Source organism: Hypoxylon trugodes (genome assembly GCF_022578975.1).
Source record: "Hypoxylon trugodes strain CBS 135444 unplaced genomic scaffold F4822scaffold_4, whole genome shotgun sequence".
NCBI classification, from domain to species: Eukaryota; Fungi; Ascomycota; class Sordariomycetes; order Xylariales; family Hypoxylaceae; genus Hypoxylon; species Hypoxylon trugodes.
In genome coordinates, this window is record NW_026250019.1 from 2,245,387 (window position 1) to 2,271,483 (window position 26,097).

General features: G+C 47.4%; 10 protein-coding genes across 10 annotated transcripts; 4 read left to right on the forward strand and 6 right to left on the reverse strand.

Moving 5' to 3' along the window:
- Positions 1 to 1,113: 1,113 nt before the first annotated feature.
- F4822DRAFT_428263 (voltage-dependent anion channel) lies at positions 1,114 to 2,537 on the reverse strand (the record flags this gene model as incomplete). Its single annotated transcript, XM_051460883.1, has 3 exons — positions 1,114 to 1,677; positions 1,738 to 1,760; positions 1,841 to 2,537. The coding sequence occupies 3 exons, from the start codon at positions 2,535 to 2,537 to the stop codon at positions 1,114 to 1,116; spliced, it is 1,284 nt and encodes a 427-aa protein (XP_051315696.1).
- Positions 2,538 to 3,005: 468 nt separating this feature from the next.
- F4822DRAFT_218334 (glycoside hydrolase family 6 protein) lies at positions 3,006 to 5,051 on the reverse strand. The gene is made up of 4 exons (XM_051453953.1): positions 4,561 to 5,051; positions 4,332 to 4,504; positions 3,952 to 4,276; positions 3,006 to 3,895 (listed from the first exon to the last, which is right to left on the reverse strand). Exons 1-4 carry the CDS (start codon positions 4,827 to 4,829, stop codon positions 3,475 to 3,477), a joined length of 1,188 nt encoding a protein of 395 aa, XP_051315697.1. The 5' UTR covers positions 4,830 to 5,051; the 3' UTR covers positions 3,006 to 3,474.
- A 2,733-nt stretch (positions 5,052 to 7,784) lies between these two features.
- On the reverse strand, positions 7,785 to 9,698 carry F4822DRAFT_428265 (FAD/NAD(P)-binding domain-containing protein; the record flags this gene model as incomplete). The annotated part of the gene is made up of 4 exons (XM_051460884.1): positions 7,785 to 8,390; positions 8,443 to 8,735; positions 8,789 to 9,374; positions 9,546 to 9,698. The coding sequence occupies 4 exons, from the start codon at positions 9,696 to 9,698 to the stop codon at positions 7,785 to 7,787; spliced, it is 1,638 nt and encodes a 545-aa protein (XP_051315698.1).
- Positions 9,699 to 11,920: 2,222 nt separating this feature from the next.
- F4822DRAFT_218618 (acyl-CoA dehydrogenase NM domain-like protein) lies at positions 11,921 to 14,247 on the forward strand. Its single transcript, XM_051453954.1, has 2 exons — positions 11,921 to 13,481; positions 13,554 to 14,247. Exons 1-2 carry the CDS (start codon positions 12,392 to 12,394, stop codon positions 13,997 to 13,999), a joined length of 1,536 nt encoding a protein of 511 aa, XP_051315699.1. The 5' UTR covers positions 11,921 to 12,391; the 3' UTR covers positions 14,000 to 14,247.
- F4822DRAFT_442976 (MFS general substrate transporter) lies at positions 14,248 to 16,941 on the reverse strand. The gene is made up of 4 exons (XM_051463056.1): positions 16,560 to 16,941; positions 15,857 to 16,508; positions 15,368 to 15,700; positions 14,248 to 15,308 (listed from the first exon to the last, which is right to left on the reverse strand). The coding sequence occupies exons 1-4, from the start codon at positions 16,856 to 16,858 to the stop codon at positions 14,496 to 14,498; spliced, it is 2,097 nt and encodes a 698-aa protein (XP_051315700.1). The 5' UTR covers positions 16,859 to 16,941; the 3' UTR covers positions 14,248 to 14,495.
- Positions 16,942 to 17,107: 166 nt separating this feature from the next.
- On the forward strand, positions 17,108 to 17,954 carry F4822DRAFT_218710 (uncharacterized protein). The gene is made up of 2 exons (XM_051453956.1): positions 17,108 to 17,685; positions 17,753 to 17,954. The coding sequence occupies exons 1-2, from the start codon at positions 17,478 to 17,480 to the stop codon at positions 17,854 to 17,856; spliced, it is 312 nt and encodes a 103-aa protein (XP_051315701.1). The 5' UTR covers positions 17,108 to 17,477; the 3' UTR covers positions 17,857 to 17,954.
- A 96-nt stretch (positions 17,955 to 18,050) lies between these two features.
- F4822DRAFT_437080 (23S ribosomal RNA methyltransferase) lies at positions 18,051 to 19,350 on the reverse strand (the record flags this gene model as incomplete). Its single annotated transcript, XM_051462381.1, has 7 exons — positions 18,051 to 18,125; positions 18,183 to 18,344; positions 18,402 to 18,530; positions 18,585 to 18,887; positions 18,935 to 18,961; positions 19,008 to 19,058; positions 19,117 to 19,350. 7 exons carry the CDS (start codon positions 19,348 to 19,350, stop codon positions 18,051 to 18,053), a joined length of 981 nt encoding a protein of 326 aa, XP_051315702.1.
- A 264-nt stretch (positions 19,351 to 19,614) lies between these two features.
- On the forward strand, positions 19,615 to 21,353 carry F4822DRAFT_400267 (uncharacterized protein). The gene is made up of 2 exons (XM_051457839.1): positions 19,615 to 20,447; positions 20,500 to 21,353. Exons 1-2 carry the CDS (start codon positions 20,056 to 20,058, stop codon positions 21,254 to 21,256), a joined length of 1,149 nt encoding a protein of 382 aa, XP_051315703.1. The 5' UTR covers positions 19,615 to 20,055; the 3' UTR covers positions 21,257 to 21,353.
- Positions 21,354 to 21,452: 99 nt separating this feature from the next.
- F4822DRAFT_218825 (uncharacterized protein) lies at positions 21,453 to 23,918 on the reverse strand. Its single transcript, XM_051453957.1, has 3 exons — positions 23,685 to 23,918; positions 23,301 to 23,585; positions 21,453 to 23,241 (listed from the first exon to the last, which is right to left on the reverse strand). The coding sequence occupies exons 1-3, from the start codon at positions 23,721 to 23,723 to the stop codon at positions 21,589 to 21,591; spliced, it is 1,977 nt and encodes a 658-aa protein (XP_051315704.1). The 5' UTR covers positions 23,724 to 23,918; the 3' UTR covers positions 21,453 to 21,588.
- A 385-nt stretch (positions 23,919 to 24,303) lies between these two features.
- On the forward strand, positions 24,304 to 25,459 carry F4822DRAFT_428272 (uncharacterized protein; the record flags this gene model as incomplete). Its single annotated transcript, XM_051460885.1, has 4 exons — positions 24,304 to 24,657; positions 24,721 to 24,818; positions 24,870 to 25,225; positions 25,275 to 25,459. 4 exons carry the CDS (start codon positions 24,304 to 24,306, stop codon positions 25,457 to 25,459), a joined length of 993 nt encoding a protein of 330 aa, XP_051315705.1.
- Between the last annotated feature and the right edge of the window lie 638 nt (positions 25,460 to 26,097).

Consider the following 26,097-nt stretch of genomic DNA (forward strand, 5'->3'; position numbering starts at 1 on the left):
TAAAGTGTTAACGTTTGTAGTAGCTAGTAAGCTGGAAAGGAGGTTTGAAGTTTTAGAGCTGGCGATGAGAAATCGTGATGGAAGACAGATGGAACATCGTTGACTTATATAGGGGAAGCCTCACCCCTATATCACCCTACGTCACCTTATAATATCCCCAATACGAGATTCCTCCCACTAGGGCATTTTCCCTCTTGTTTATCGGCGAACAAGACGTTGGTGATACGAACTCAATCATCGTAGACCGGCTATTCGAGTATCCAACCAAGGAGGCGGATATGCCACGGGATACTCGGTATCGCTCAGAGCTGGAGTGATGAAAAGCCACCAAGGCGAGCGCTATGCTCAGCTTACTGACCGCTCTAACTGAGCTGGGTTGGAACGTTGCATGAGGCTGTAGGGCTGAGCAGCGTGATGATGATGGAGAGTCGTTCGGTCTCTCGTATAGACCTCCAGAGCTAGATCCTCCGGTACTTGGCGCTAACCTAGAAAACCCCGCGAATGCGCATTGGGGTTGACGTAATAATAAAATCCCGACCTCATTCCATCGTGATATTTTTGTGGCTTAGCTTTAAAAGGGTGTGAAGACTGCCAAGAGGAGGCTCACTTATGTTAGCTTGAAACTTGTGTTATATTCCGGTTATTGTAATATTATCAATGCGAGCTGCGGATAATAACCATCGCATGGTCAGTCCTAGAGAAGCCGGTAAGATAGTTAGTTAAAGCGACATCGGATAGTGCTGATGTGAGAGCCAACGTCGCGATTTATAAGATGGCTTGACTATAAGTCACGAGGTAGCACAAGTTGAAGTAGGCTACTGATTTGAATATTAGAAGCTAGGAAATAAACCAAAATGCAATTTCAACGGGAGTTTATTATTAGCTTTTGAAGTATCACCACCTCCCCTACCTTATGCCTTACGCCCAGCCACTATCATGGCTTATTAGGTAATTCGAATCCCCATGGGGACATTAAGTTCTAGGTGCTCGTAAAGTCGTCCCTTTCATAACAGTCATTAGGGGCATATACGTCCCGCGTAATATGTCCGGAAAGCGAATCCTGTCGCGAGTATCAGAATGATATAGCCTAGAAGACCCTTGGTTGCGGACCCTTCAAGCTTCCTTCTCTATGTCACTGCCATTCTTCACGGGCTTAACGTGAGCATGGTTCTTTTCATTGACATAGACATCCTCATCCTTGCCCTCAAACAAGACTTCCTTATTGATAACAGCCCTGACGTGGTGAACGAATACGTATATCCACATGAGGACGAGTAATATGGTCATGGCGCTACCAACCGCCATTACGGCTCGGCTTTGTAGGATCTTGCCAATAGAAATGATCGTGATCGTAAAGCCAACGTTCGGAAAGACGTAAGCATACCAATTCAGATGGAACGTTAACTGCTTCCTAACGGCGAGGTTGGCTACTACGGAGATGCAGAAGAACCACAGGCTCATTGACCATATGAAGATGCTTGTAGAGGTAGCGAGGACGCGGAGGATTTGGATAGTGATAGAGTCGGCACCAAAAGTATTATAATGGTCGGGAAAGTCGTTCGCAAGCCCAATTATGGCAAGACTAGTGAACGAAGGCGGCCCGACAGCAATAAACATACCAGGTCGCGAATTAGGAGATGGAAAACCCCATTGTATCATGCGACGTACGTAGCTCGCCTGCTTTATATTAGTCATTCCGCCAACGAACCCTGTACCACTTTATCTGTTTTCTTCTACACGGAGGGGGGGATGAATGGTTACTACTTACTACAGAAATGTTAGCATCTATAAAAGCATTGGGGAATAAGAAGGTAGGATCCTAGCAAAATATCATACGCACCATACATCATGATCGATACGCTCATCCCGAGACCTTGTGCCGTCAAGCCACCAACTATCATGGGAAGCGCGTCGCTTGGTGGTTGAAAGGCGGCACCCGCAGATGCTACGGTACCGGACAGCATGAAGGGGAATATAGGGAGATCCCAAGCTGGCGTCATATCTTGTATCCTCAAAAGTGGAGAAGTGAAGAGGAGAGAGTACTGGCCAACAGCAATCGCAAAGGTGATTACAAAATATATCCAGAATAATACTCGGTAAGCAGTGACCAACCAAGGCCCGCAAGAAGGGATTCCATAGCGAGCTATGCCGGAGATGATGGATGCCAAGCTCAGTGTCGAAGTTCCTAGGAAGAGAGCTTCGGTGGGGTGGGTAACTGAGGCTTTCAGGGTACCAGGATACTTGTTGAAGCGGTAGAAAATCGCAGCAGTTACTAGGGTGAATATAACAAGGTCGAAGATGTAGACTATCTTCCCAATTGTTTGAAGGCCTGGAAATATGAAGCCTTGCGTGTCTTCTGCAAGAAGTAAAGAGAGCCCACCAGTGGACATAGGGAATGTGTAGTTGGCCCAAGTAAAATGTTCGAGTCTGGCCAAAAAATCGCTCATGAAATTTTGCTTTTGGCCTTCCCGTGGACTTGCATTTTCCTGGGATCCTTCATAGTTGCTAGATGACGAGCTTTCCTGTTCTTGTCCCATTTTCGTCTAAGATTTCCCTCCGTATCAGAATTGTGGTATTAGCGACAAAAAGAAATTAAATTGTACAGCAGCAATGTTACAAGTTAATGCGATCAATTTTCTGGAAGAGAAGTTCGGGTTGATGAATTTATTTAGGTGTTGCGGATTGGGTGCCAAAAACTACGTGTACCTACGTGTATGACACGCCTATCACAACATAGAACATAGAATAAGTAGTACAGGGCGATTAGTCATCGTTCGATTTCACGTTAGTAGCTGTATGAGCTGGATTTAAGCTTTTCGTCGCTTCCAGTTCATTCGTTGACGAAAATATCTTGATCTGTGTCATCGGTGCAATACAACCTTATCATTAAGGGGAAGAAACTCTATTGTGGCTAGTTTTATTACGCATCATACGATATTTGTTCATTCACGTTAGAATAGCGAGCAGTAGCGACCTACGCACTACGCAGTAAGTTGCGGGAGCTAGTGGTGATAATTCCCTGACGCTAGCGTCCTGAGCCGTCGCTGCCGCCCCTAGAAGCGGGGCCTTCAGAGCTGTCATGTCCCTAATACGGGTGCAACCGCGCCATAACTAGGCCCACTAAACCCTGAATAGAAGCTGCTAAAGTCGGACCATTCAATTCTATTCTTCTACATCATCAGATTTCCATCACAAATTAACACACATAATATCGAAACAAGCGGTCAGTGGAGAGAGAAAAAAAATTCTTGCGTATGTACTGCACAAAGCTATATACAATTGAATCTTCAGTACAAGGTTTTTGATTGAAGGAAAAAAAAGAGCGTCTGCGGTCCGAACAGCTAGGTCATTCTGATTTTCCCACACAATCCGCGTCACTTAGCCTAAAAAAGCCTCGATTCACGCCATGCGCCAGTTACACCTCACCAAATCGGACTCACAAACGCCATCATTGTCCTTGCCAGTTGTCGCCGCTTAGAACTGGGGCTTGGCGTTCTTGAGAAGCATCTCGAAGTAGGCCTGGTTCCAGTCACCGGCCTCGGGAGAGGGCTTGTAGGCATCGGGCTTACCGCAGAACGAGTCGTAGCGGGTGGCGCTCTCGTCGCTGGTACCGTCAGACTCACCACCGGGCTTACCCCAGACGAAGGCATCGGCCAGTTCAGAACCCGTCTCAGAGGTGGGGCGGACACCGAATCCGGCGCCGTTGACGTTGCACCAGTCACCCCACTCCTCACGGAGGCCAGTGACGGCGTTGCGGCCAGTGTCGACGATGGCGTGCTCGGGGAAGCCAGCAGTCTTAAGGGCGGCAGAGAACTTGGTGACGTAGATCTTCTCGTTCTGGCACGAGTTGTACTTGGCGTCGGACGCGTCAGAGAACTCACCTGGGTCCTGGTCCCTGTTCATTTTATTAGTCGCAATTAATCATTGGCTTTGTGGTGTTAGGGATCATACCAGGCGTTCCATCCGGCGATGTTGGTGGCGTAACCACGAACCTGCTTGGGGCTGCCAGCGCTCTTGTAAACCTTGGCAAGCTCCTCAGCACCGGGCTTAAGGTTGTCATCCCAACCGAGCCAGCCACCGTGACCAGCGTCGACGTACATGACGACGTTGGGAAGGTTGAGGCTCTTGAGGGCATAAGCGACACCCTCTTCGTAGGAGGTCTTGCTCTCGGAGCAGGTAGTCTTGTCGGCGTTGGTGACCAAGTTGGGCAGAGAGTCGGGTTCGATCAACAGAACGAAAGCCGAGTTGGCGTTGGCCTTGATCTTGGCAACGATGGCTACATTACGTGTTAATTCCTAGCACTCACTTCAAGCTGTGTGGCTTTAACGTACGGTCGATGTACTCGGTCTTGTACTTGTCAAGCTCGTTGTACTTGAGTTCACCGTTGGAGGCCTTGGCGGCGCAGTCACGACCGGGCAGATCGTAGATTACGAGACCAAGGATTTCCTCGCAAGGGAGGTCAGCGACAGCAGGGTCGAACTTGGCAATGTTGGCGATGTTGTCGCTGGGCTTTATATTAGCTGACTATCCTTGCTCAAGCTGGCGTATCTCTTGACTCACAGCCACAAGAAGCTACCGACGTCAGCGACCTTCTCAGCCTGGCTCTTCAAGGACGCATCGGTGATGGCAGCAACAGCCTTCTCAACCTCCTGGCGGTAGAAGGTGTTGGCGTGTAGCTTGTACTTCGAGAACACGTTGGTGCTGGCGTCGAGCGTAACTGCAGACGAGCAAGCAGCAGCAGCCTTGTTGGCCGATCGGGGCGTAGTGCTCGAGGGCGCAGCCATAGCACCGGCGGCCAATGCCGCGACACTGGTAGTAGTGACCTTCATTTTGATTCGACCCGGATACAACCCTAGGATAGTAATGAGCGAGTACGGTGAGAAGGAATTCAAGGGACTCGTCGGGACGGAGGTCTTCGTCTTCTTATACTACTTGCTGTGGCGGAGGTGGCCAACGTGGGACCTTACGATCCATGCGCGCGTGTGCTGCTCTACTCGCATGGAGTAGCAATCAGGAATTAGGCCCGTCAATCGCGAAAGATCTCGGTATGTACACTCCGAATAGGAATACTGCCGGTAAGTTCCTTTCTCGCGGGGAAAAGACTGCGGGGTCCTGTTAGCCACCGCGATTACCACATGGCCGGACTAGACGCCCTTCTGGTATTTTTGCCTTACGGTGATCTTAATTTGCCATCTGTATAACCACCCGTTCGGGCCTATTGAGGCTGTGTGGAGAAAGGGACCTAGAAGCATTAATATATGCTAGATTTCTTACTCATGCGGTCTTGATCAAATCCTGGCTAGCAAACACGAGTTCTTCCAGCTTTCGCACGCACATAATGACCAAGGAAATCGTGGGGGTTCTCTGTGTTAAGCCATTGTACACTCGGCTGGTGAAGCGACAAGCATTAGAAAGGAGCTCGCCGGGGTACCAGGGCAAAACAAAGCAACCTAGCGGTTTGTAGTAACTTCGTTCACGGTAACATGTACAAACGGAGTCCGCCAAGACTTCTCCATCTGGAGCGATCTGCAGCATGATAGATTACTTCCCCATGGGCGATAATATGCAACGGGCAATGCCTGGAGGGTGTTAAGCCAAGAGAAGTAAGGTACCGTTCTGCTAGTAACAGAGAGGAAATCCTCTGTTTGGCTAAACTCCCTTCTTAGGTGAAACATGCGATATAATAGGTCTGCCCTGCGAAACACAATAGGGTCCTCTCTATTTAGCCGCAAAGGGGGTTACGGTTTTCCGCCCAGCGAATCAAGGGCTTCGGCTAAACATCCCAACTCTGCTCCAACTCCGGGAGCCAGACGTCACATCTCGGCATCCAATTGGCGACCGCCTTGGCAGCATTGACGGAATTAGAAATGGTAGAGAGCGTTTTTATGGTGTTGGCCTTGCCGCGTGAAAGGACATCTCTAAGCTGGTAGGTTGGCCCGGAACGCGACTCCGATGAGATTCTACATCTAGTAATGTAACGGGGCTCGTCTTCGAATGCATTTCGTAGTAAATCCTCCGAGCTCGCCACTTGGCTTGGTTCTACCCGATGGGAGAGCGCTTGATCTCGGTCCTGATGATCTATTCAATTACGGATGAGGCTTTGCCATGGCCTACAGCCACATGGTTGAGGTTCATACCACCAATCAATCGCTACGCCTTTTCACGAGAACAATCCATTAACTTGCTTCGATATTATGCCTCAGTCTTCCACGAGTTCCCTCCCTCCGGAGCATGACGCGATTCGAGGTGTTTTGAGCTCATTGATCGTCTAGGAAAGCTTGCACATTCGGCAGAGGGTCTCATATCTATAATTCAAATATCATTTATACATACATAATACACCGCTAATAATAGACAGAGGCCGGATACACGAGTCAGGTTCCGATTACATGCCGGTGGAGTCTACACATTCCGGAATCTCCCCTAAGCGACGAAGGTGCAAACGGCGCCTAACTGGCCATTTGTCTTCTTTGGTCTTTTGTAACGTTGTGGTCAGCATTTATTATGTCTAGGATTGTATACTGAGCCGAGCTTGTCATGCGCGGTGGCTATATTGCCCAGAAATTGAGCCGCCGCCTTATTCCAACCCGAACTCGAAATACGTAGTCTTTTATAGGGGACTCATATAGGGTATGCACCGACCCCTTCGCTGCGGATTGGCACTCGTACCCTCTTCATATACCAAGCCACTATATGAGAGGGCCTAGTCGAGTCTGAGGAGGCGATCGGAATTTATTAAATGTACAGCAATCTTAGGGATCTATAGGTTGGGGTACTGGGAACAAATCACATATATAAGCAATTTAATATATCAATGGATATAACGCTATTGGCCACATTTAAAGGGGAAACGGAGGATAAGTAATATGGCATAAAGCTTAGAGTCAGACGGACACACGTAACAACCTAGATGTCGCACAGGACAAGAGATGGGATCTTGAAGGATTGCTCTAGATTAACTTAACTTTAGCGACGATCAATATTCAATTATGATTATCAATCGCTATTACTATAGCTAGGTAGCTACCTAGGTAGGTAGTCAAGCTCTCGTGCTCCGTATCAATTAACGGCGCTGCAAGTGAAACTCAAGACTAAGACGCGCCACTAACGTCGCCACTTCATCAAATCGTGATCTCATCGCTGCAATTAACATCAGAAAAGATTTCATCAAGATCCTCTTGACAAGAAATATGAATGGAAAGCCAGCGGAGATCCCAAAGAGATCGGATGATCGCTAGTATCACTGATGACATAGTAACCATGGATTTCATGAAGCATCCTAACAAGTCACAGGCGTATCTGAAGCATATGATATCAAATATAAGCGTTATGACACTGATGCAACCTACAGCTACGTGTATTAAGTATACCTAGTCAACAGTATTGTGAGATGAAAACAAAAAGATTAACGACATCGTCATAGGCGCCACCTGGTGCAACCAGAGTGAATTGTATTTACCAATTTGTATGAAGAGTAGACTCATCGCTATCATCCCACATCCCGGCTTCAAAATCGGGAATCAATTCATACGACGAATTCAGTAAATTAAAGTGAATATTTATTAAATATGTCATATTAGTTCTCTGAGTAGTGTTAATGAATGCTCTTAGCTAGATAACTAGGATTAATGACGCATTTGCGCATCAACCGACCATGATCTAATAGATAATCCGGACGCGTACAAAATCATCCTCCAAGGATATTAGCGGTATAACTCACACCTAATGATGGAACTGTGTGATCCCTCGTTAGATGTGTCGCCAGTATAGAACTCACTTATGGCCTAATTTAGAACCATGATGCCACCTTCTTCTCTAGAGTAAGCCTGTGCAATCCTCTTGCCGACCGATTCGCCGCTCCAGTAAGCACCTGTGGCTGTTCCAAGAGCCACAAAGGGAGCCGTGTGCTCACCGGCTAACCAGAGACCGTGATGGGGTAGGCCCTCCCGCATGACCTTGATGTCCTCATCGCCCTCCTCAAGCCCTACTTGGAAGTTACTATAGCTACCGTTGCCCGCAAGGTCGTCGTTGAGCCATTCAGTGGCGTAACAGCCCGTTGGTTGGCAATTCGGGGAGCTCTCATCATAGTGGGGAAGACGCGAATAATACGGTCTGAACCAACTCAAGAGGAATGCATCCTGCTTCTCCTTCGAGGAGAGTTTCGCCAGTTCGCTAGTGATGAATTTCGACTGATCTCCGTAGAAGTAGTATAGCAAGGTTGGATGGGAAGCCGAGGATTCAAGAGAAGTCAACTCGACGAATTCTTGGTTCCATTTGTGTGGATTTAAGTCGGTGGCATATTGAGGCGCTAGCATCTGACATAACCCCTGCATTTTGTGTTCCCCAGGGCTAGTTGGGCCCCAAAATGCTTTTGGGAAGCTAATGTAGACCTGCAAATACGTTAGATTGAATCGATATACGAAATGAGAAATCATATATTACCTTCTCAAGACAGCCATAACCTATGCTCTTAATGGCTTTGGTGAGTCTTGACGGTAGTGGGGGTTCGAAGGCGTCGGAGTGTTGTTTTAGCCATCCAAGCGGTGCGGTTAGAACAACTTCATCAAACTCTAGGCTTTCCCCGCCTTCAGTATGGACTTTCAGCGCTTCGCCGTCATTATCGGTACTCCGAATTTTATTGACGATTGTCTTGTATTTTATTTCCGCACCCTCGACAGCTGGCTTTGCGACAAGTTGAAGAATCTTTTCGTATGTATCTGCAACAAACAGGTTCTCTGCGACGCCTTAGCGCTTTAGAGCTACTATTAAAATGGGACTATCAACTCACCTCCCTCTATACACTCTTCTAGCCAGAAGAACTTGAGACTTTGTGTGAAAATGTGGCTTCCGACAAATGCGCCCCACTGATCGGCAATCTGGTAGACTAAATTTCTCTTCTTCTCGAAGTCTTCGTCGCTCTCCGGTATTCGTTTAGGAACCTCCCTTTCGAAGAAATTCCAAAGACTTTCATCGGGGCTGATTGTTGCGGAGTACTTATTACTGTACTCAAACGCATCTGACACAATACGCCACATGATATCCGAGTAGATTGCGGCCTCGGCGGCGCTTATCAACTTACCCGCTTCATCAAAGAGAGAGCCCGCCTCTTCCCACTTACCCACAGCGGTTTTTGTTTCTTTAGCGAGATCCAAGATGGGATTGTCGCTAGTGCCATGAATCCAATTTGGTCCGGCATCCACGTTATGTCCTGATGGCAATTTTGACTGATGTACCCGACCACCGAGTCGATTCCTTCCCTCAATCAAAGTCACTTCAAACCCATAACGAAGTAGAATATCTGCGCAACGCAACCCAGCAAGACCGGCCCCAATTACTCCGACATGGGGTTTACGACTGAAATTCCTCGCTCGGCGCTATAAAAAGTGTGAGTCTCGTGTCATGTACTGGGGATCACTCATCTGAGTAGTAGCACCATGAGGAGACTGGGCCGCATCTAGCCGATTCACTACATATAAGGTGGTTATCACCGATGGGTGCCTCGCTCACATGATAAACCCAAGAGCTTCGCTAAGGTCGGAATGTACCTCTCCTATCCTCTGCTCTAGGGTTGGTTGCTCTGACAGGTCTTCGACTGGCATTTCCATGATGCTGTACTGGCGACAGGATTTGAGGTCTTTCCAGATACGCGAGATACTCCTTTGAGAAGGACTAGTGAAGGAGATTGAGTAAGCATCCATACTTGTCAAGTGTTTGTTTGTTCTTTTGACTAGGTTTCGCCGGTATATGTGATGTATAGGTATTTTGATAGTGTAGTAGTAAAATGTAGTGAGGTTTAAAAAGTTTGAGGAGTGAGTTACCGAAAACGAATTGGAAGTGTATAAGAATAAGTTTTAGTGGAGTTTGTTTGAGACGATGCAGAAGTGGGTAAAGTTGCACAAGACTGGGTGTGAGTCCAAACTTAAAAAGGGATGATCAAGTGAAAATACATGAACAAATACATATAGTAAGGAATGTGTGAGAAATCGACTCAGATTGCAGTTGCCACTAAGCATTTTTAAAGTATATGTTGCTGTAAGTTTAGGTAACTCAGTAAGGAGGGCATCTAATGCTGGAAGGCGCTTCGCATAGTGATTCGGCACTTGCTCAACCTTTGACGGCTTTGTATGAGGTAAGATAGGTGGCACAAAGACAGACCTAGACTTGCTTGGCAAGAGATAGGGTAAAGTCTACCTAGGTAGAGAAGGAAACAACATTCTCTAGTCATCTATCTCCTACCCACTCAGTCTTTGAGTTGGTGCACAATAGTTGCAATAGATGCAACAACTTGCAGTAGCATCAAGTCGATCCTCAGGGGCAGACAAGCGCCGCATCCGTTGATAGGTACACACGGCGGGCTGTATCTGATAGTCATCAACCAAGCATGCCCATCTAATAAATTCAGCGCGGATCCCTTCGATTGGCAGGCCACTAGCTTAAGGTAGCAAGATGCTAAGAGTGCCACGAGTGCCACGCTGATAGATAATGGTATCTGATTGGATAAACCAAATTCATTTCTAAGGGGCTACATTCAGGCTCGAAATGTCTTAGCCACTGACGATATCGGGATCCTCGGAAGATGGGAGAGAAAAGACGCGCATACTAGATATATCATATATGTAGACAGAAGGGTGTGTAGGTTGAGTGGGGACCATGTAGATAAACTTGGGATAGTAATATAAAAACGACATACCGAAGCAACGTTGTAAAGGAAGTTCGAATGGCTAACATACAGCCGATGAGCGTGGGTTAGGTATATTGAAAGAAAAAGTTGTAAATGGAGGCTCCGATTTTAAGAATGAGACTTGAAAAAGAACATGAATTGTACTCTGATCCCGCGGGGCAAGGTGGGATAGGTGTTATCGGGACAGGATTAGCTTCACTATTGATTACCTAGGTAGATATCTTGCCTTCCAAACGTCACGAGTTGGGTATACTCTACCAATCAATTGTCTGCTCTAGACGGACTAGAGTGCAATCACCTAGGTACCTACCGACCTATAGCATTCTCACTTCTCCAGGGGCGGCATGATCCGACACACGCTTCTGCGCCGCACACATATGTGAGTATCGTTCGACTCAACATGCGCTTTTACATCAAGATCGCCTAGTACATGTATACCTACCTTATAATTAAAGATCATGGTCTGGATCGTCGGATTGGAATGTCTGATGCATTCTTGCAGCCGGGACCAATACAACCGGCATGATCAAATCCCTTGCGGGATTTATGCCCCGCAAAGCGGCGGTGGAGTTGTAAACGGAACCTCAAACGAGTTTACAAGTAGACACGCAACCCGCACCCGTAGTGATTCCCGGCCCGAGAAGAGTTCCGGTGAGGTCTTCATCCCAATACAGGATATCGTCCATAGTATCTGCTCTAAAGAAACGCACAATTCATGGGGAGAAATCGCGTGCCCCCGCATCTCTGATGGAAACGCGTCAATGTAAAAGGCAGAAGGCAGAAGACAGAAAGGTAGGATTTTGATGCATATGCCATGCGATTTCTGCATCGTAGTATTCCCATCATGAAATTGTAGTGGCAATTCGCCCTTCAAGGTTCTGGAATACGTGCATGTAGGAGTTGTATTTCCAAATCCTCCTTTTCAATCTGGTTGCGTTCTAGCGACGGGTTTAGCTGCAGCTGCTTTCTTAATCCCGATTTGAGTGGGGATTAGCGTCGGCTACGACAGGTTTTCGGGTACGATTAGAGACCGCCAACAATGGCCGAGGAACACGATTCATAGACTAAAGATTATGAGCTAAGGGTATGTGTAAGATCAAGTTACTATTGAGAGTGGTACTGACTAATGAATACTTATACCTTATCTTGGGGAAAGAACGAAGAAAGGTCGAACCCGCATGTGATATGTTCGTCGAGTCGCAATGGCCTATTTACTAATCTGCGGATGCCCCGAGGTTCGTTCCCCAAACCTACCTACCTAGGTAGGTAGGACCTTCCCTGAAAAGGTTAATGCTTATTAGGGGAGAGCTTCACCGGGCTACCCACAGTAAGATAGTGCCCCAAATCGTAGGGGTAATGGTCAAGGTGACCAATCAAAATCATTTAAATTCGATTACCTTTTAGCACCCCGACTCAACTTGAACTTGAACCGAGGCTCGTCCCCAGGTCCACCTACTTCTTGAGCTGACGTCAAAAAGGAGCTGGGAATCTTCTCTAGATTGCCAGCTCCTTTTTGCTGGATTTTATTCTCTCTTTATATTGGAGTTTGTGAATTATTCCGGTCCCGTGGGTTGAAGCACGGCCCTCTTACTCTGTATGAATAGTGTCATTTATTCAAGAAATATAATACCTTCGATCGCTCCCAACGCGAATTCTGGACACCTTACTTCATAGCGACAGCGACGACGATTCCTTCCTGCAACTATCACAATGTCTAAGACATTTACCCGCGCCGAAGTGGCGAAACACAACACCGAAGACTCGGTGTGGTTCGTAATCGACAGCAAAGTTTACGATGTAACCGACTTCGTCGATGCCCACCCCGGCGGCGAGTCCGTCCTCCGCCAAGTCGCTGGTGAGGATGCCACCGTCGCCTTCTACAACCTCCACCGACATGAAGTCCTATCCAAGTACGAAGACCTCTGCATCGGCACTCTCGAGGGCGAGAAGCCGCAGGTCATCACACCAAAGCCCGGCGACCTTAGCACGGTCCCCTACGCTGAGCCTTTATGGCTGAACCCCGTTTACAAGAGCCCCTACTACAACGAAAGCCACCGGCGATTACAGAAGGCGATGCGCGAGTTCACCGAGGTCTACCTATACCCCGAAGCCCAAGCCCGCGAAGCCGATGGCAAGTATATCAGCCAGGAGGTCGTTGATCGCATGGCGTCGAAGGGAATATTACATATGGCGCTGGGACCAGGCAAACATCTCCATGGTGTTGAGTTGCTTGACGGTGCTGTCAAGGGCGAGGAGTACGATTACTTCCACGATCTGATTGTGTCCCAAGAGCGTGTTCGCACCAATGCGCGAGGCTTCCAGGACGGTCAACTGGCTGGCATGGTGATCGGCTTGCCCTGTATTATGAACTATATGAAGGACCAAAAGCGCAAGAAGGCTATCTTCGACGAGGTTCTTGGCGGCAAGAAGTTCCTATGCTTAGCTATTACCGAGGCCTTTGCTGGATCCGATGTAGCTGGTCTGCGAACTACTGCTACTAAGACACCCGATGGCAAGCACTACATTGTCAACGGTACCAAGAAGTGGATTACCAACGGCTCCTTCTGCGATTACTTCGTCACCGGTGTTAAGACCGATAAAGGCCTGAGCGTTCTACTCATCGAGCGTGGCGAGGGTGTCGAAACGCGCACCATTAAGACGTCCTACTCAACCGCCGCCGGTACCGCATATATCACCTTCGACAACGTCAAGGTCCCCGCCGAGAATCTCCTCGGCGAAGAGAACAAGGGTATCTACGTGATCCTCAGCAACTTCAACCACGAGCGATGGACCATGGCCTGTAAGCACCCCCACCCCCCACTGCATCCTTTCTTCACCTAGTTCAGTCCATACTAATTGTCTTATCTCTTAGGTGCCACCATCCGCGGCTGTCGCACAGTCGTCGAAGAATGTCTCAAATGGGCACACCAACGCATCGTCTTCAACAAGCGTCTAATCGAACAACCCGTCATACGACAAAAACTCGCCAAAATGATCGCGCTTTGCGAGTCGCACCAAGCATGGCTCGAAACTTTAACATACCAGATGTGCAACATGCCATATAAGCAACAAGCGCAACATCTAGGTGGACCGATCGGGTTACTGAAGATGAGCGCTACGCGAGCGGCACATGATATCGCTGATGATGCAGTGCAGATCTTTGGTGGCCGCGCGTTGACGCAGTCGGGCATGGGACGTGTGGTGGAAATGTTCAGTCGTACGTATAAGTTTGATGCGATACTGGGTGGTGCGGAGGAGGTTTTGGGCGATTTGGGAGTTAGGCAGGCTATGCGGCAGATGCCGAATGCGAAGTTATAAGGTAACTTTGCTTGAATAACCTGGGTTAACTTGGGGGTATGCAAGAGTGGGCAGGTTATGTCTATGTCTTCATATACGGACTTGGGATTCTACTGTGTATACTCGTGTATATATACGGCTGGGCGCACATACTGTGTTACTATGGAGACTTGTGGTGTAAGAGCTATAGCATAAGCCACGGAGTCAAGGAAAACTTCGAATTTACATCAAGAAACACGAAATATTCATACATCTATATTACACAGTGGCCTCAGAATGTTGATATATTATGGCAGTATAAAGAGGCACTGAGCTATCTTGAGAATCAAGGTATATATATACAATCTGACTTTTCACCAATTACTTTAAGCAAAGAAGTCCCACCAAAAGCTTCCAAAGAGGTTTCGGACCCAACCAAAATTCGCTATGAATGTTGCCATAGAGTGGCTTCGGATTGAACCAGGGCAATTAATATCTCCCATTAGAATAACCCTCGGTATTTCCGTCAATTAGAAAGTCAAGGTTGGAAACCCTGCGTCAGCATTTGATGCGTCATAATCTGTCGATTCACAAGCGGTAGGCGTCGACGCCCACCATATGGCCTCGGGGGCTGGGGGTGATGTGCCTGATTAATACCATTCCTATTATCATTATGAGGGCTTACATGACGGATGCGAGTTTCAGCCATATTACTAAAAGCGGGATCATTAAAGTAACGAGCTGGATCGCCGATGATACTATGTGGTTGGACATGGCGTTTGCTGGTACCGCATTCTTCACAGACGATCCAGACAACTCTCTCGGATGGACTACGTCCTCGTCTAATAGTTGTTTTTGTTGTACTGTTGGTCCTTCTGGTATCTGCGCTCCTGCGCGATGATTGTGATGATACTGAAGGAGCTGCAGCGTGTTGTCTTTCACCCACGACTGAAGTAGCTATTGTATCAACGGGTGACCATCGTTTGCTTGGACGGTTTCCACTCTCACTTCGGGGATTACGAGGTGGAGTAGGTGGAAGTTGAGGAAGAAGAGGAGTATCTGGTTTAGCTTCATCGTGTTTGTGCCCTGGTAATTCATGTCTTGGGCGGCCTTGTCTTCCAATTCGTATGAACGGTACTAGTAACAGAGGGATCCCGGCAAAAGCCGAGGTTGCTATGAAGGTGTTGGTATATGCCAGTTCTGGGTGTGCACCTAAGCGATCTCCATCGTACGATGACCAGATTGCGGTAGTAATACCCATACCAAGAGGAACAGCAAGACGACTAGTTGTTTGAAGCAATGAAGCTCCAATGGAATGTTGCTTCAACGGAAGAGATGATAAAATGTAGAGCTGTGATGCTGTTAATTATTCGTCCCATCTGGTTTAATGGTCACACCGGGGTTACTTACCGAACCAACGTTCATAGTCCAATCCATTCCAATAGTACTCAACATGATTGACGGGAATATCCAGGCCAAATAGTTACTTCCCTGACGCAAGAATACGAGAAGCACATTGCTAGTAACAAGAGCAGCGGCAGCCACAGCTAATAGCACAGTTCCTGAAATTTTATGCATGATCAAGCCCACGAGAGGGCTAAGTAACAATCCCACAAGAGCCTGAGGTAATAACCTCAAGGCAATACCAAAAGGTTGGAGGTCTTCAAGATCTTGCATGAATAAAGAAACCCAAAAGAGTTGAGAGTAGAATGACATAGCAGCACCCAATGTGCAAATAATCACCTGCATTTCGAGTTAGAAATATATCAAGGCCATCCACACGGGTAGGCATTTAGTAGGACTTACCAAAGTTACCGTCCAATTCGCCTAAATAGAGGGGGGTATCATCGGTGTCTGTGTGACATTTTCCCAAAGCAAGAAGCAACCAAGAGATAATACGCCCAGAGTTAGAAGAAGTATAACTGTCGGCGTCTTCCACGGTTCTGGACCCTGCGGGCCAATTGTGAGAGCGACAGTGAACAGCAAAAGACCTGACACGAGCAGAAGTAGCCCAAGCCAATCAAACTCTAGGAACGGCGATTTCCTCTTGGGCGTCTCAATTGATAATATCGGGAATGATTCTGGCTCGGCGAAAATACGCATTTCTGTCTTTTCTTGAATTGGCTCAGGGTTCGGAATATTGGGGACAAATACACAGGCTAGTCCGGAGATAACGGCGTATAGAGCAGCCAAGGCTATGAAGGGGGCTTTCCAATTAACCTCGAAAGCTAAGGCGCCCGAACCAAGACCACCGATGATGGTTGCTGCTGGAGTGCCCATTAAGAAAGAAGAGAAGACCATATTCTTGCGACGCGATGGTGTGGGGTACACAAGACTCAGTATACCCACGGCGATAGGAACATTCGCCGCACAAGCAATTCCAGTTAGCCCAGATATGACGTCTAGGACGACTCCGTTCTTTGAGAAAGATGTACAGGACACAAGCAGACAGAATGCTACTAGGCTAACGATCAACAGAGTTTTTCGAGGTAGAACCGGACAGTTATCAGCGATGTAGCCAAACGGGAGTAAAAAGGCCCCGGTCGTTAATCTACGAAATAGGTTAGACTAGTCCTCGCTATCTAGATATGATCTAGCATACCCAGAGCTTGCGGTAGCCCATGCTATCTGAGCTGGTGTCATTTCGAGAGCACCGGAAATAGACCCGGCAACGACGACGACGGAACGCTGGAGAAAAACGGGAGTAGCCGCAGCAAAGGCGATAAGGGCAACGAATACGCATTCGTAAAAGGCATTTTTCAGGCATTCGGGTCGACTCCCGGCCGGTAGAGGAACCCTGATGTCTTCAACGTCATCATCTAGACAGACTTCGTGGAGCTCGTCGGGGGATGCTGTATGATGTTCGGGGCCTAACAACCACATGTCGTTTTCAATGGGCATCTTCAATGATTCGGGGGAATAACGAACGAGAAGACCAAAAACAGCAAGATATTAACCAAGGAGTACAGTAACGAAAGGACTTGTTTGAAGGAGAGAACCGAGGTGGGCTGATTTAGAAAAATGATGAATAGTGAGTGGTATGATAGTATGGGGTAGAGAATAAGTTCTCCCCGGATCTAGATAGTGGCGAGATCTTGCGATGGCATTGAGAACTGAGACATTGCTCCCGCCACGGAATTTCCCATGCGTCTAGATAACTGTTCCTTATGCTTCCTTCCAGAACGAGATAGATCAAATCTGTAAAGCAGGAGATACCTCGGTATCCAAGTAGCGATAGTAGCTGCTTGTTATATAGCCTTGGAAACCGGGACCGAAGAAAGCTTAACTAGGGGAGTTCTATCCAAGATAGGTAATATATCCTCTACTTCGACCTGAAGGAGGAATGCTATTTTGGGGGAACAAAGATTAGCCAACTTCTGGAAAAACCGGCGTGCCTAGCTATCGGTTTACCCCTTGGACAGCTATTTCATCAAGGAGTACGACGAGAAACACTCGCTTCAAATACACCCACCTAACCGAAGAGAAATACACACTTACCTCTAAACTGCGAGAAGTCAACATGGTTTCATTCACTTTTTGGAGTCTCCTCGCTCTTTCAACTATCAGTGCTGCGCTCTTGAGACCTCCTCCACCTCTACCTAAGCCACACCCTAAATTTCCATTTCCACCATTTCCCAACATTTCAGCGATCGCGCCTGGCGCCCAATGTGCTCCATTCGAAGATCCGCACTGCTGCATCGTTACGCCGGTCTGCGAGTGTACCAATGGTAAGCACCCCCCTTTTCCTAATAATTATGGGTGAGTATTCGGTTGTTAATCGGCCGGCCTCTATAGGGACTTTCTTCAGCATAAATGGTGGAACTCCTTCAATCTGTGGACCTCCCGGTAGTGACAACTACGGACAGGATGTGAGTGGCATCCCTGGATGGTGCTGTTAGATAAGGGGTAGCAAGCATTATGACCTTTCGGGGCTACCTAGTTGCTTGGGACACGGAAATATGGCTCTTGCTATAATATGAGCTGTCAAGAGAAACATCGGTTTTAAGGCGTTAGTTGATATGATTCATCCGTTCGGAAAAGGCTTGCTGTCTATGATACACGATTACTGTACAGTAACCCTACATTCGTTATTCTAGGGGGTTGTGATGTCGGAGAGTGTAACGTCGCCTCTTCTCCGCAAGGCTACGAAATACGATTCTCTTGATTCCTAAGTAGTGACGAGTTAGGGATTAGGGTAACGGAACTTTCGCTTAGATAAACTTACGCTTCTTGACGAATATGGCTTTTCACGATGGACTTTGGTGAACATCTTCTTGAGCTTTAATTCTAGATCATTATCTTCGGCGCCCTGATAGAATTTGCAGACAAAGTGACCTCCAGCTTTTAAGGCGTCGCTTGCGAATTGTAACGCGGCGAGGCAAAGGTCCTTAGATTTTCTGTGAGCTGATACTTGCGATTTCCATGGAGACTTCGTAAAATTTACCATGCTACCCGCGTGATCTCGGAAGCTCATACCGCTTGTGTTCATCATCCTATTATACGGGTTACTCAATATGTTGCTAGAGAATCCAGTGGTTTGTATCCAGGGGGCTGACATGTCGCTTAGAACTACCTATTTCAAGGTCAGTATCTCCGCTCCCGAGTCTGCGATAACACTAATGCATACATCCACAAGTTTCCCATCATCCTCTGAGGGTTCCCCTTGATCCGGCTCAAAAGATTCGGCACGTTCCGCATCGATATAACTTGGTCGTTCGGTAATTAAGTTGCCAATTTCCCCTGACGACTCTACCGAGGGGAGGGGTGGGGTGTTTCTTTGTGCGAATTCCACGAGGTAGTCTTTCACGAGCTGCTGGACGCTAGGAGATAGGAAATTCCCCTGAATGGTAGATACACCTTTGGGCGGTTGCGCAGGGATAATGTCGATCCCTACCACGCGTCCGTTTGGCTTTGTGCGCTCTACAGCGACCTAGACCGAATCAGTGACTAGCGATATAGAGGAGAGATTCTTCATACCTGGGACCAACTACCTGGCGCATATCCCTACATAGTTTAGTTCTGTAGGATAATGAAAGGTGCATTTACGTACGAGGTCAACTATTGTTTGTCCCCTCTTGAATAGCTTGTATTTCGAGTCCATCTAGTTGGAATGCCGTGAGCTTGAATCTGCATAAGCTGGTAGCAGGCGATCAACTCACTTCTAGTAGTTTAAAAGCAGCACGGCTTTTAAGGCCCTGAACTTTGGCCTCGCGGGCATAATAGTCGTTTCCCTGCCGTTGCTTCCATCTCGAGTTTGACGATGTATAGCGTATACCTCCATACACGATACTGGTAACAGGCTTCGGTATGGTGGAAGAATTAAGAACCGCCGCTGCGGTGGCCCTCAAGAGTCTTCCATTGAGGGGCACCGCTATCCTTATCAACGGCCGCATTAACACCTCAAAAAACTAGGGATTGCGATAATACGCTATCCCATCCATGGATGTGTAGATGATTATGTAACGACAAATATTAAGAAGACCTTGAAAGAGAAAAAGTTACTTAACCAGAAATCTTATTTGGAGAAGCGAGACCCCCATAACATAATTAACCACAAGATAACGCTAGATATTAGGTTATCCATCATAGTAGATAAAGATATACATGATAGTAAATTAACATAGATAGACTAGGTCCCCGAGTTTTGCATATTATAACTACAAATTCTTCTTAATCTTCTATACTTCTCAAAAAATCATCATCTTGAAAGTTACAAGTATGATGCATCCTACGAGTTTATACGCCGTTTCTACTCCGCACCTAAAACCCAACGGTTCACAATATCACACGTTGTATATCGGCCCCATAACATCGCCGGGTACTCCGGTTCGTAGCCAAGGACCACTAGTTATAGCGGCTCGCGCCAACATTATACTACACGATACCAGGGGAAGGATCCTACAAGTCCCAACCGTTTGCGTATTCGCGAACCCCTTGCTGGTATAGCTAAGTAGGTAAGTCCGTGTGTAGTTTTAAAGCGGAAGGTTAGTATTATTTACTACTATAAATGAACTATCGTCGTAGTTTAATTGAGCTATCCCTCTTCACATTTATGCCTCGAATGTATTGGTAGTGAAGACACGATCTTGGAAGCAAATATGGCGAAATCAAAGGCTGCTAAGCCATCCATCCCGACGTCTCGGCGTCCTTACAATGCCCTCTTTATCTCAGCCTTCATCGCCCTCGCGACTATCTTCGGCGTGCTCATGCGCGTCGACACCGCCATCAATGGCGTTCCTATTGATCTGCCTGAGATCGTGGAAGCGGGGCACTTCCCCAACGGAGTTCCGATCGTGAAGCGTTACACAGGTATTGAGGCCATCGATACCGTAGCCCAATTCTTTGTCGCTGTCTTTCTCGCTGGGCCTCTGGGTTGGGATCCTGGCGCACAGGCCCAGCAGCGACATTTCCTCCTTAATTGGTTCGCTGTTGTGTGTGTTTGGAGCGCGGAGGCGTATCGGGGACGGAACAAGGGGAGGATTATCACTTTGTGAGTACCTATCCTCGAATCTGTGCTTGTTCAAGTCACCTAATGAAAGTAGCCTCACACCCCTCGCCATTCTCTACCAGACTGTAGGGGCATGCGTCATAGCGCCTCTGTACTATGCGTTTTACCTCTACTCTTCTTCACAAGATGCCTACCACTTCCAAGGCCGCGAAGTATCCCCCGCCTACGCAAAAGTGCTTCTTCCAGCCGCCGTGCTAGGCTATCTCGTGCCGAGTATCGCGCTATGGTATACACCATGGAGCAACAACAACGCAGCGCAGTACCTAGCCGCATTCTGGCAGATTTCTCCCCTCATTGCTGGCGCGCTTATCCCAATCTTCTCTTTTTTCGTGCCATCTTCTAGCACCAAAGCCAAGAATAGCGATGTCAAGCACCTAAGAGTCTTGTACATAGTCACAGCCCTCATATGCGCCGCTGAACACATCCACACGCTCTACTCATGCTTCACATCAGACGATCCACGAGTTTCGTTCAGTTACGTATTCCTGCCGGATCGGGCTACTATGAAGGATAGCATGACGCTGGGGTTGCATTATATCATGCAGCTGGATTTCTGGGGTGTATTCATTTCGGCGCTGTTCTGGTGTTGGATTGTGCTTTACGATTCTATGCGCATACTTGGCGGATACACCACCTCGCATCTCATTCAGAACTTTCTGGGCCTTGTATTCCACGCGCTCGTGATTGGCCCTGGAGCCACCCTCGCTTTGGTTTATCACTGGAGGGAAGAAAGGCTCGTGATGATTGAGAGTGGTGTTAAGGGGAGCTGGAAAAAGCCGAAGGCTGCGTAGGTGATACTCCTCGGGACTTATAGAGCTTGCGGTCTTATATTTCGTTAATAAGATGTACATCGCCACTTACAATAAAAGTTCACATATTCGCTATAATCATTCTCATGATTCTACTGCTGGTCGCAACAAATTACGAAGCGAATTGTGAAAAATAAGCGTGTTCATATCCGCCATAATAATGCAACCAAACCCTATTCCTACAGTCCGTTCCTATCCCTGATCTGTAAGAAAGCAATTAATAAACGCCAATGCATGCATAAAACCCCATCCCGATCCCATTCCGTGACTCATGTGAAAAATCTGTTGCCCTGAATTATCTCCCAATCTGTAGGTCATGCTAGGAAACTAGCACCAACACCTCTACGCTCTCGTTTCAGGGGCGAGAAGGTAGCCGAACCAGCAAATGCATTCCTCTTCACGCCGAGAGGCGCCTTTCCTATTGTCCTCTTCGCACCTAATTGGATCTTCGCTGGCTTCCTAGCCGGTGGCGCCTCGCCTTCCTCGTCGTCGAACAATGTCTTGGTCGAGCCTAGGACCTTGCGCTTCTTCTTCTTGGGCAGCTCGCCGTTGGCGCTAGACAGGCTCTCGTCTTGCGGGAGATTAAAGTTGAACTTAACAGTTGTAGTCTTCTCCGCAGGCTCGGCAGGTTCACGTTGGTTCTCTTGATTATCATCCTTGGTTTCTTCTACGACCTTCTCGAGACTCGTTTTGGTCTTTAGTGATTTCTTCGGGACGGGCTGTGCGTTCTTTTTGGCCGATGGAGCCTCGCCAAGGACCTTCTTAGGTCGACCACGAGACTTGGGACCAGGTTTGGACTTCTCCTTCTCCTCAGGAGCGGGAGGGGTAGGTTCCTTCTCGGGAACCTCCCCTGCTGGGGCTAGAGGAACTGTCGTTGTTGTAGGCTCGACAGGCTCGGTAGCATCTGGTGCGGCGGGGTCTGAAGTATTTGATGCTTCTTCGTTTGTTTTGGGAGTATCCTCCATGATACTCTTGGTGCGGTTCAAGAAGGGAGTGATAGAGAATGCGGACTTCTCACCCACCAACGTAGGCTCTTGCTTCTTGAACACATTGCGGGTTTTTGTATGGTTATCTGCTCCCGGGGTTTGTATCTCAATTTGCGTAAAATCGCCCGGAGCCGTATCATGGCCCTTTCTCTTACGAAAGACCTGTGATCGGCCGTTGATTTTGGTGGTATCATCTGAGGAGGTCGAATGTCGTGATTGCTGAGCTTTTCGGAGGTCTATTTGGCATTGCTTAAGCTCTTCCTGAGTTTCGCGTAGCTTCGTCTTTAACTTCTCGACTTTTTTCTCGAGCTGATCATTGCGAGTACTGGCTTCTATCACAGCCGCTTGGCCCTCTTTGCGGATCTTCGCGTTCTCTTTCTTTTGAGAGCCTAGATTGCACTTCAGCTCATCAATTTGCGACCGTAGTTCATCATCTGAATTATTATTCGTTTGACTCTTTTGCGTCTTCTTTGCGGCAAGCTTGGAAATTTGGAGTTCCTCTTCTAGCCTTTCTCTGTCATCCTTTTCTTGTCGTAGTTGCTTTTGGGCTTCCTGCAACTTCTTCCGAAGGTCGGCTTCTACTTCGCGGGTGCTGTCTTGTTCTTGCAAGGCAAACTGGTTTGTTCGTTTCTCTTGTTCTAGCTGGTCTTCGAGTCTTTGGCGCTCGGTCTTCTCGGCCGTTAGTTTCTTCTCAGTCTCGCGTAGCTTTTGTCGGAGATCGTCTTCGACTCGATCGTTGCTTTCGCGTTTTTGCATTGCTCGCTTGGTAGCCTTCTTCTCGTTTGCAAGTTCAACTTCGAGTGTAGTCACTTGGCGTTCTAAAGCTAACTTTTCTGTAAGTGTAGCTTGTTGATGATTTACTTGTGATAGTAAATGTTCGATTTCGGGCTTCAAAACGGCTAATTCACGGCTTAAAGATAGCTTTTCGGCGAGTAGGTTGGTGGAATCTTGCGTTGCGCTGTTCATTGCTTGGAGTTCCGCCTTATATCCACGTTTAGTATGCGTAAAAAAATCAATTTGTAAAGGACGTAAGTGTATACCTTTAGGTTTGAATATTCTCGCTCCTGTTTTCGTAATTGCTGTTCCTGCGAGCGAATTACGTCCATCTTGGCTTCAATCTGGGCACTCAAGCCATCGCATTGGGCTGCAAGCTTCGTATTTATCTCATCGTTGTTCGCGATTTGATCCCGCAAAGATGTGTTCTCATCTCGCAACATTAGGATTCGAAGTCTCAACCGGCGGACATCTTCATCTTTGACGAGGAGTTCGGTGCCGCTAACATTTATCTGATGCTTCAACTCGAGTTTATGCAACATCTCCTTTCTCTATACAAGATAACATTAATTAGCAATGATTCTAGGCTTATCGTGTGGCAATTGGTGCGTATTGTTCAAGCTATTGCTGGGGTATAGTTGAGGTAGTACCTTGTCACTGTCCATGTTTACATGCACCTCGCGACCCATGGTGGCTCTTTTGCAAGCCTACCAATCTAGGTAGACGCGTCTAAATCTGAATTGTATTCGGATTGATAGAAGTGAAGGGTATAGCGAAGTTTTGGTAAGATGAAAAATTCAAATTCTTCAAGAATTTCTAGGGTTGGGTTTTGGTGCAGATTGTATTGAAGGAGCTGGAAAGAGGTAGTGTAGTAGCATTCTGCGTGATGGAGGAATAAAGCAATGTGTTTGGTGGGTCGGTTTCCATGTCAACAAAGTGCTGGAATAGGGTTAGTGTAGAAGGCCTAAATCCGAAACGCGGTCATTGCCCCGTACCTATTACATAATGAGCATAATTACATAATGTTATGAAAAGAGCATGCGCGGCCCCTGCATTACTTTATCCATTTACGCTGATTTTAGTGGGGAGCTTACCAAAGCTTCCAATTCCAATTGAGGACACCTTTTTGAACTCCAAACGCTGGACTGACGACACATTTCGCTGCGTTACTGTTCTTCGTTTTTTTCGTCAATTGTGCGTGAGCACAGTGATACCAGCCTCTCGACAACTACGTAACACTTATAAGGTCTCCCCCGAAATACCTTCATCATGCGCTGGTTGCCTCTTCTACTTTCGTTCGCCCTCCCCTTCGGGTCCCTCGCCGCCAAGAAATCATCCGACTCGGTCGATCGATTTAGTGAATTCCACACGAAGGCACAGGCTTCCTCTCCTTTGAAGCTCGCTGATGCTTCCTATAAGAAGCTCACGTCTGCTCCTCGAGATTACTCTGTCGCCGTACTATTGACAGCTCTGGAAGCGCGCTTTGGTTGTCAACTCTGCAGCGAATTCCAGCCAGAATGGGATCTGTTGGGTAAGAGCTGGACTAAGAGCGATAAGAATGGCGAATCCCGTTTGATTTTTGGAACGCTTGACTTTTCCAACGGAAGGGAGACATTCATATCTGTATGAGAATATACATTAAACAATCCTAGTGGTAGAGTGAAGCTAATTCTCGGCACTTCGTAGCTCGGTCTTCAATCAGCTCCTGTACTCCTCTTGTTCCAGCCAACGTCTGGTCCGTATGCCGCCGCGACTAATGATCCCATACGCTTTGACTTTACTGGGTAAGTCGCTATACTAATCGTTAAGCACATTTAATGCTAAGACGTACACAGACCTCAAAGTGCTGAGAAAATCCACGAATGGCTTGCTCGTCACCTACCCGACCGACCCCACCCGCCGGTGAGCCGCCCAGTCAACTACATTGGATGGATTGTATCAATTGTTAGTGCTCTGGGTATCGCCGGTGTTGTTTCCAAGGCTTGGCCATACGTATTACCCGTCATCCAGAACCGAAATGTCTGGGCAGGCTTGAGCTTGATCGGTATCCTCATGTTCACCAGTGGCCACATGTTCAACCAAATCCGAAAAGTACCCTACGTAGCTGGGGATGGACGTGGTGGTATTAGCTACTTCGCTGGTGGATTTCAAAGCCAATTTGGGCTTGAAACGCAAATTGTTGCTTTCATCTGTAAGCACTGTAAACTATCTGATCGCTGTTTTGACACTGATAAAATTAGATGGCATCCTATCTTTTGCCACCATCTCTCTAGCCGTCAAAGCTCCCAGGACCCGGGACCCTAAGATCCAACAACTGATGGTCATTGTTTGGGGCGCTGTCTTGGTCTTGATGTACAGCTTCCTGCTCTCTGTTTTCCGGGTAAAGAACGGCGGCTATCCCTTTAAACTTCCCCCTTTTATGTAAATATCCGTGGCCTCAACTAGAAGAGACTAGGTCCGAGTAGCTTAACAAAAAGGGGTGAACCGTTACTGCGCAAATATTCGTTTCGCGCGTTGCGCAACCGATATGAATCAATAGAGTTCCGAATATAAAGAGATGGCTGGATTTCCACGAAAAGAAACTTTGCGCAATGTCTGACGAGCATTCGACACCTCGAATGTATGAAATTGTATATTATCTTCCGGCCGTAACAACACCCTATAAACCTACAAAATTCCTGCTTTTGGGGCGTATCTGCAATTGCCGGTAAAAAGGTAATTGGCGTGAGGAGTTCAGTCCTATGGGTCGAATGATGTCTTAGATACTGGGCTATCTACATATGAAAATAATGACCTCTGCAGTGTCTGAATTACAGTCTTCTAGTATTGTCGCATTCAATCTCCAAGCTTACTATGCCTATAGAGTCCTTCGGCGCTTGGTTCTCCCTATACTCTAAATTAGGCTAGGTACGTAAGGTAGTTGAAGTTCTGTCCCCGACACTAAAAATAGCTCGGCTCCTAAGACAAATAACGCGATCACAGTCTAGACTTACGTACTTAGAACTTAGAAAATCTTATCAACGTCATAACAGCTTCTTCAAGTTAAATGAGTAATTCGGCATA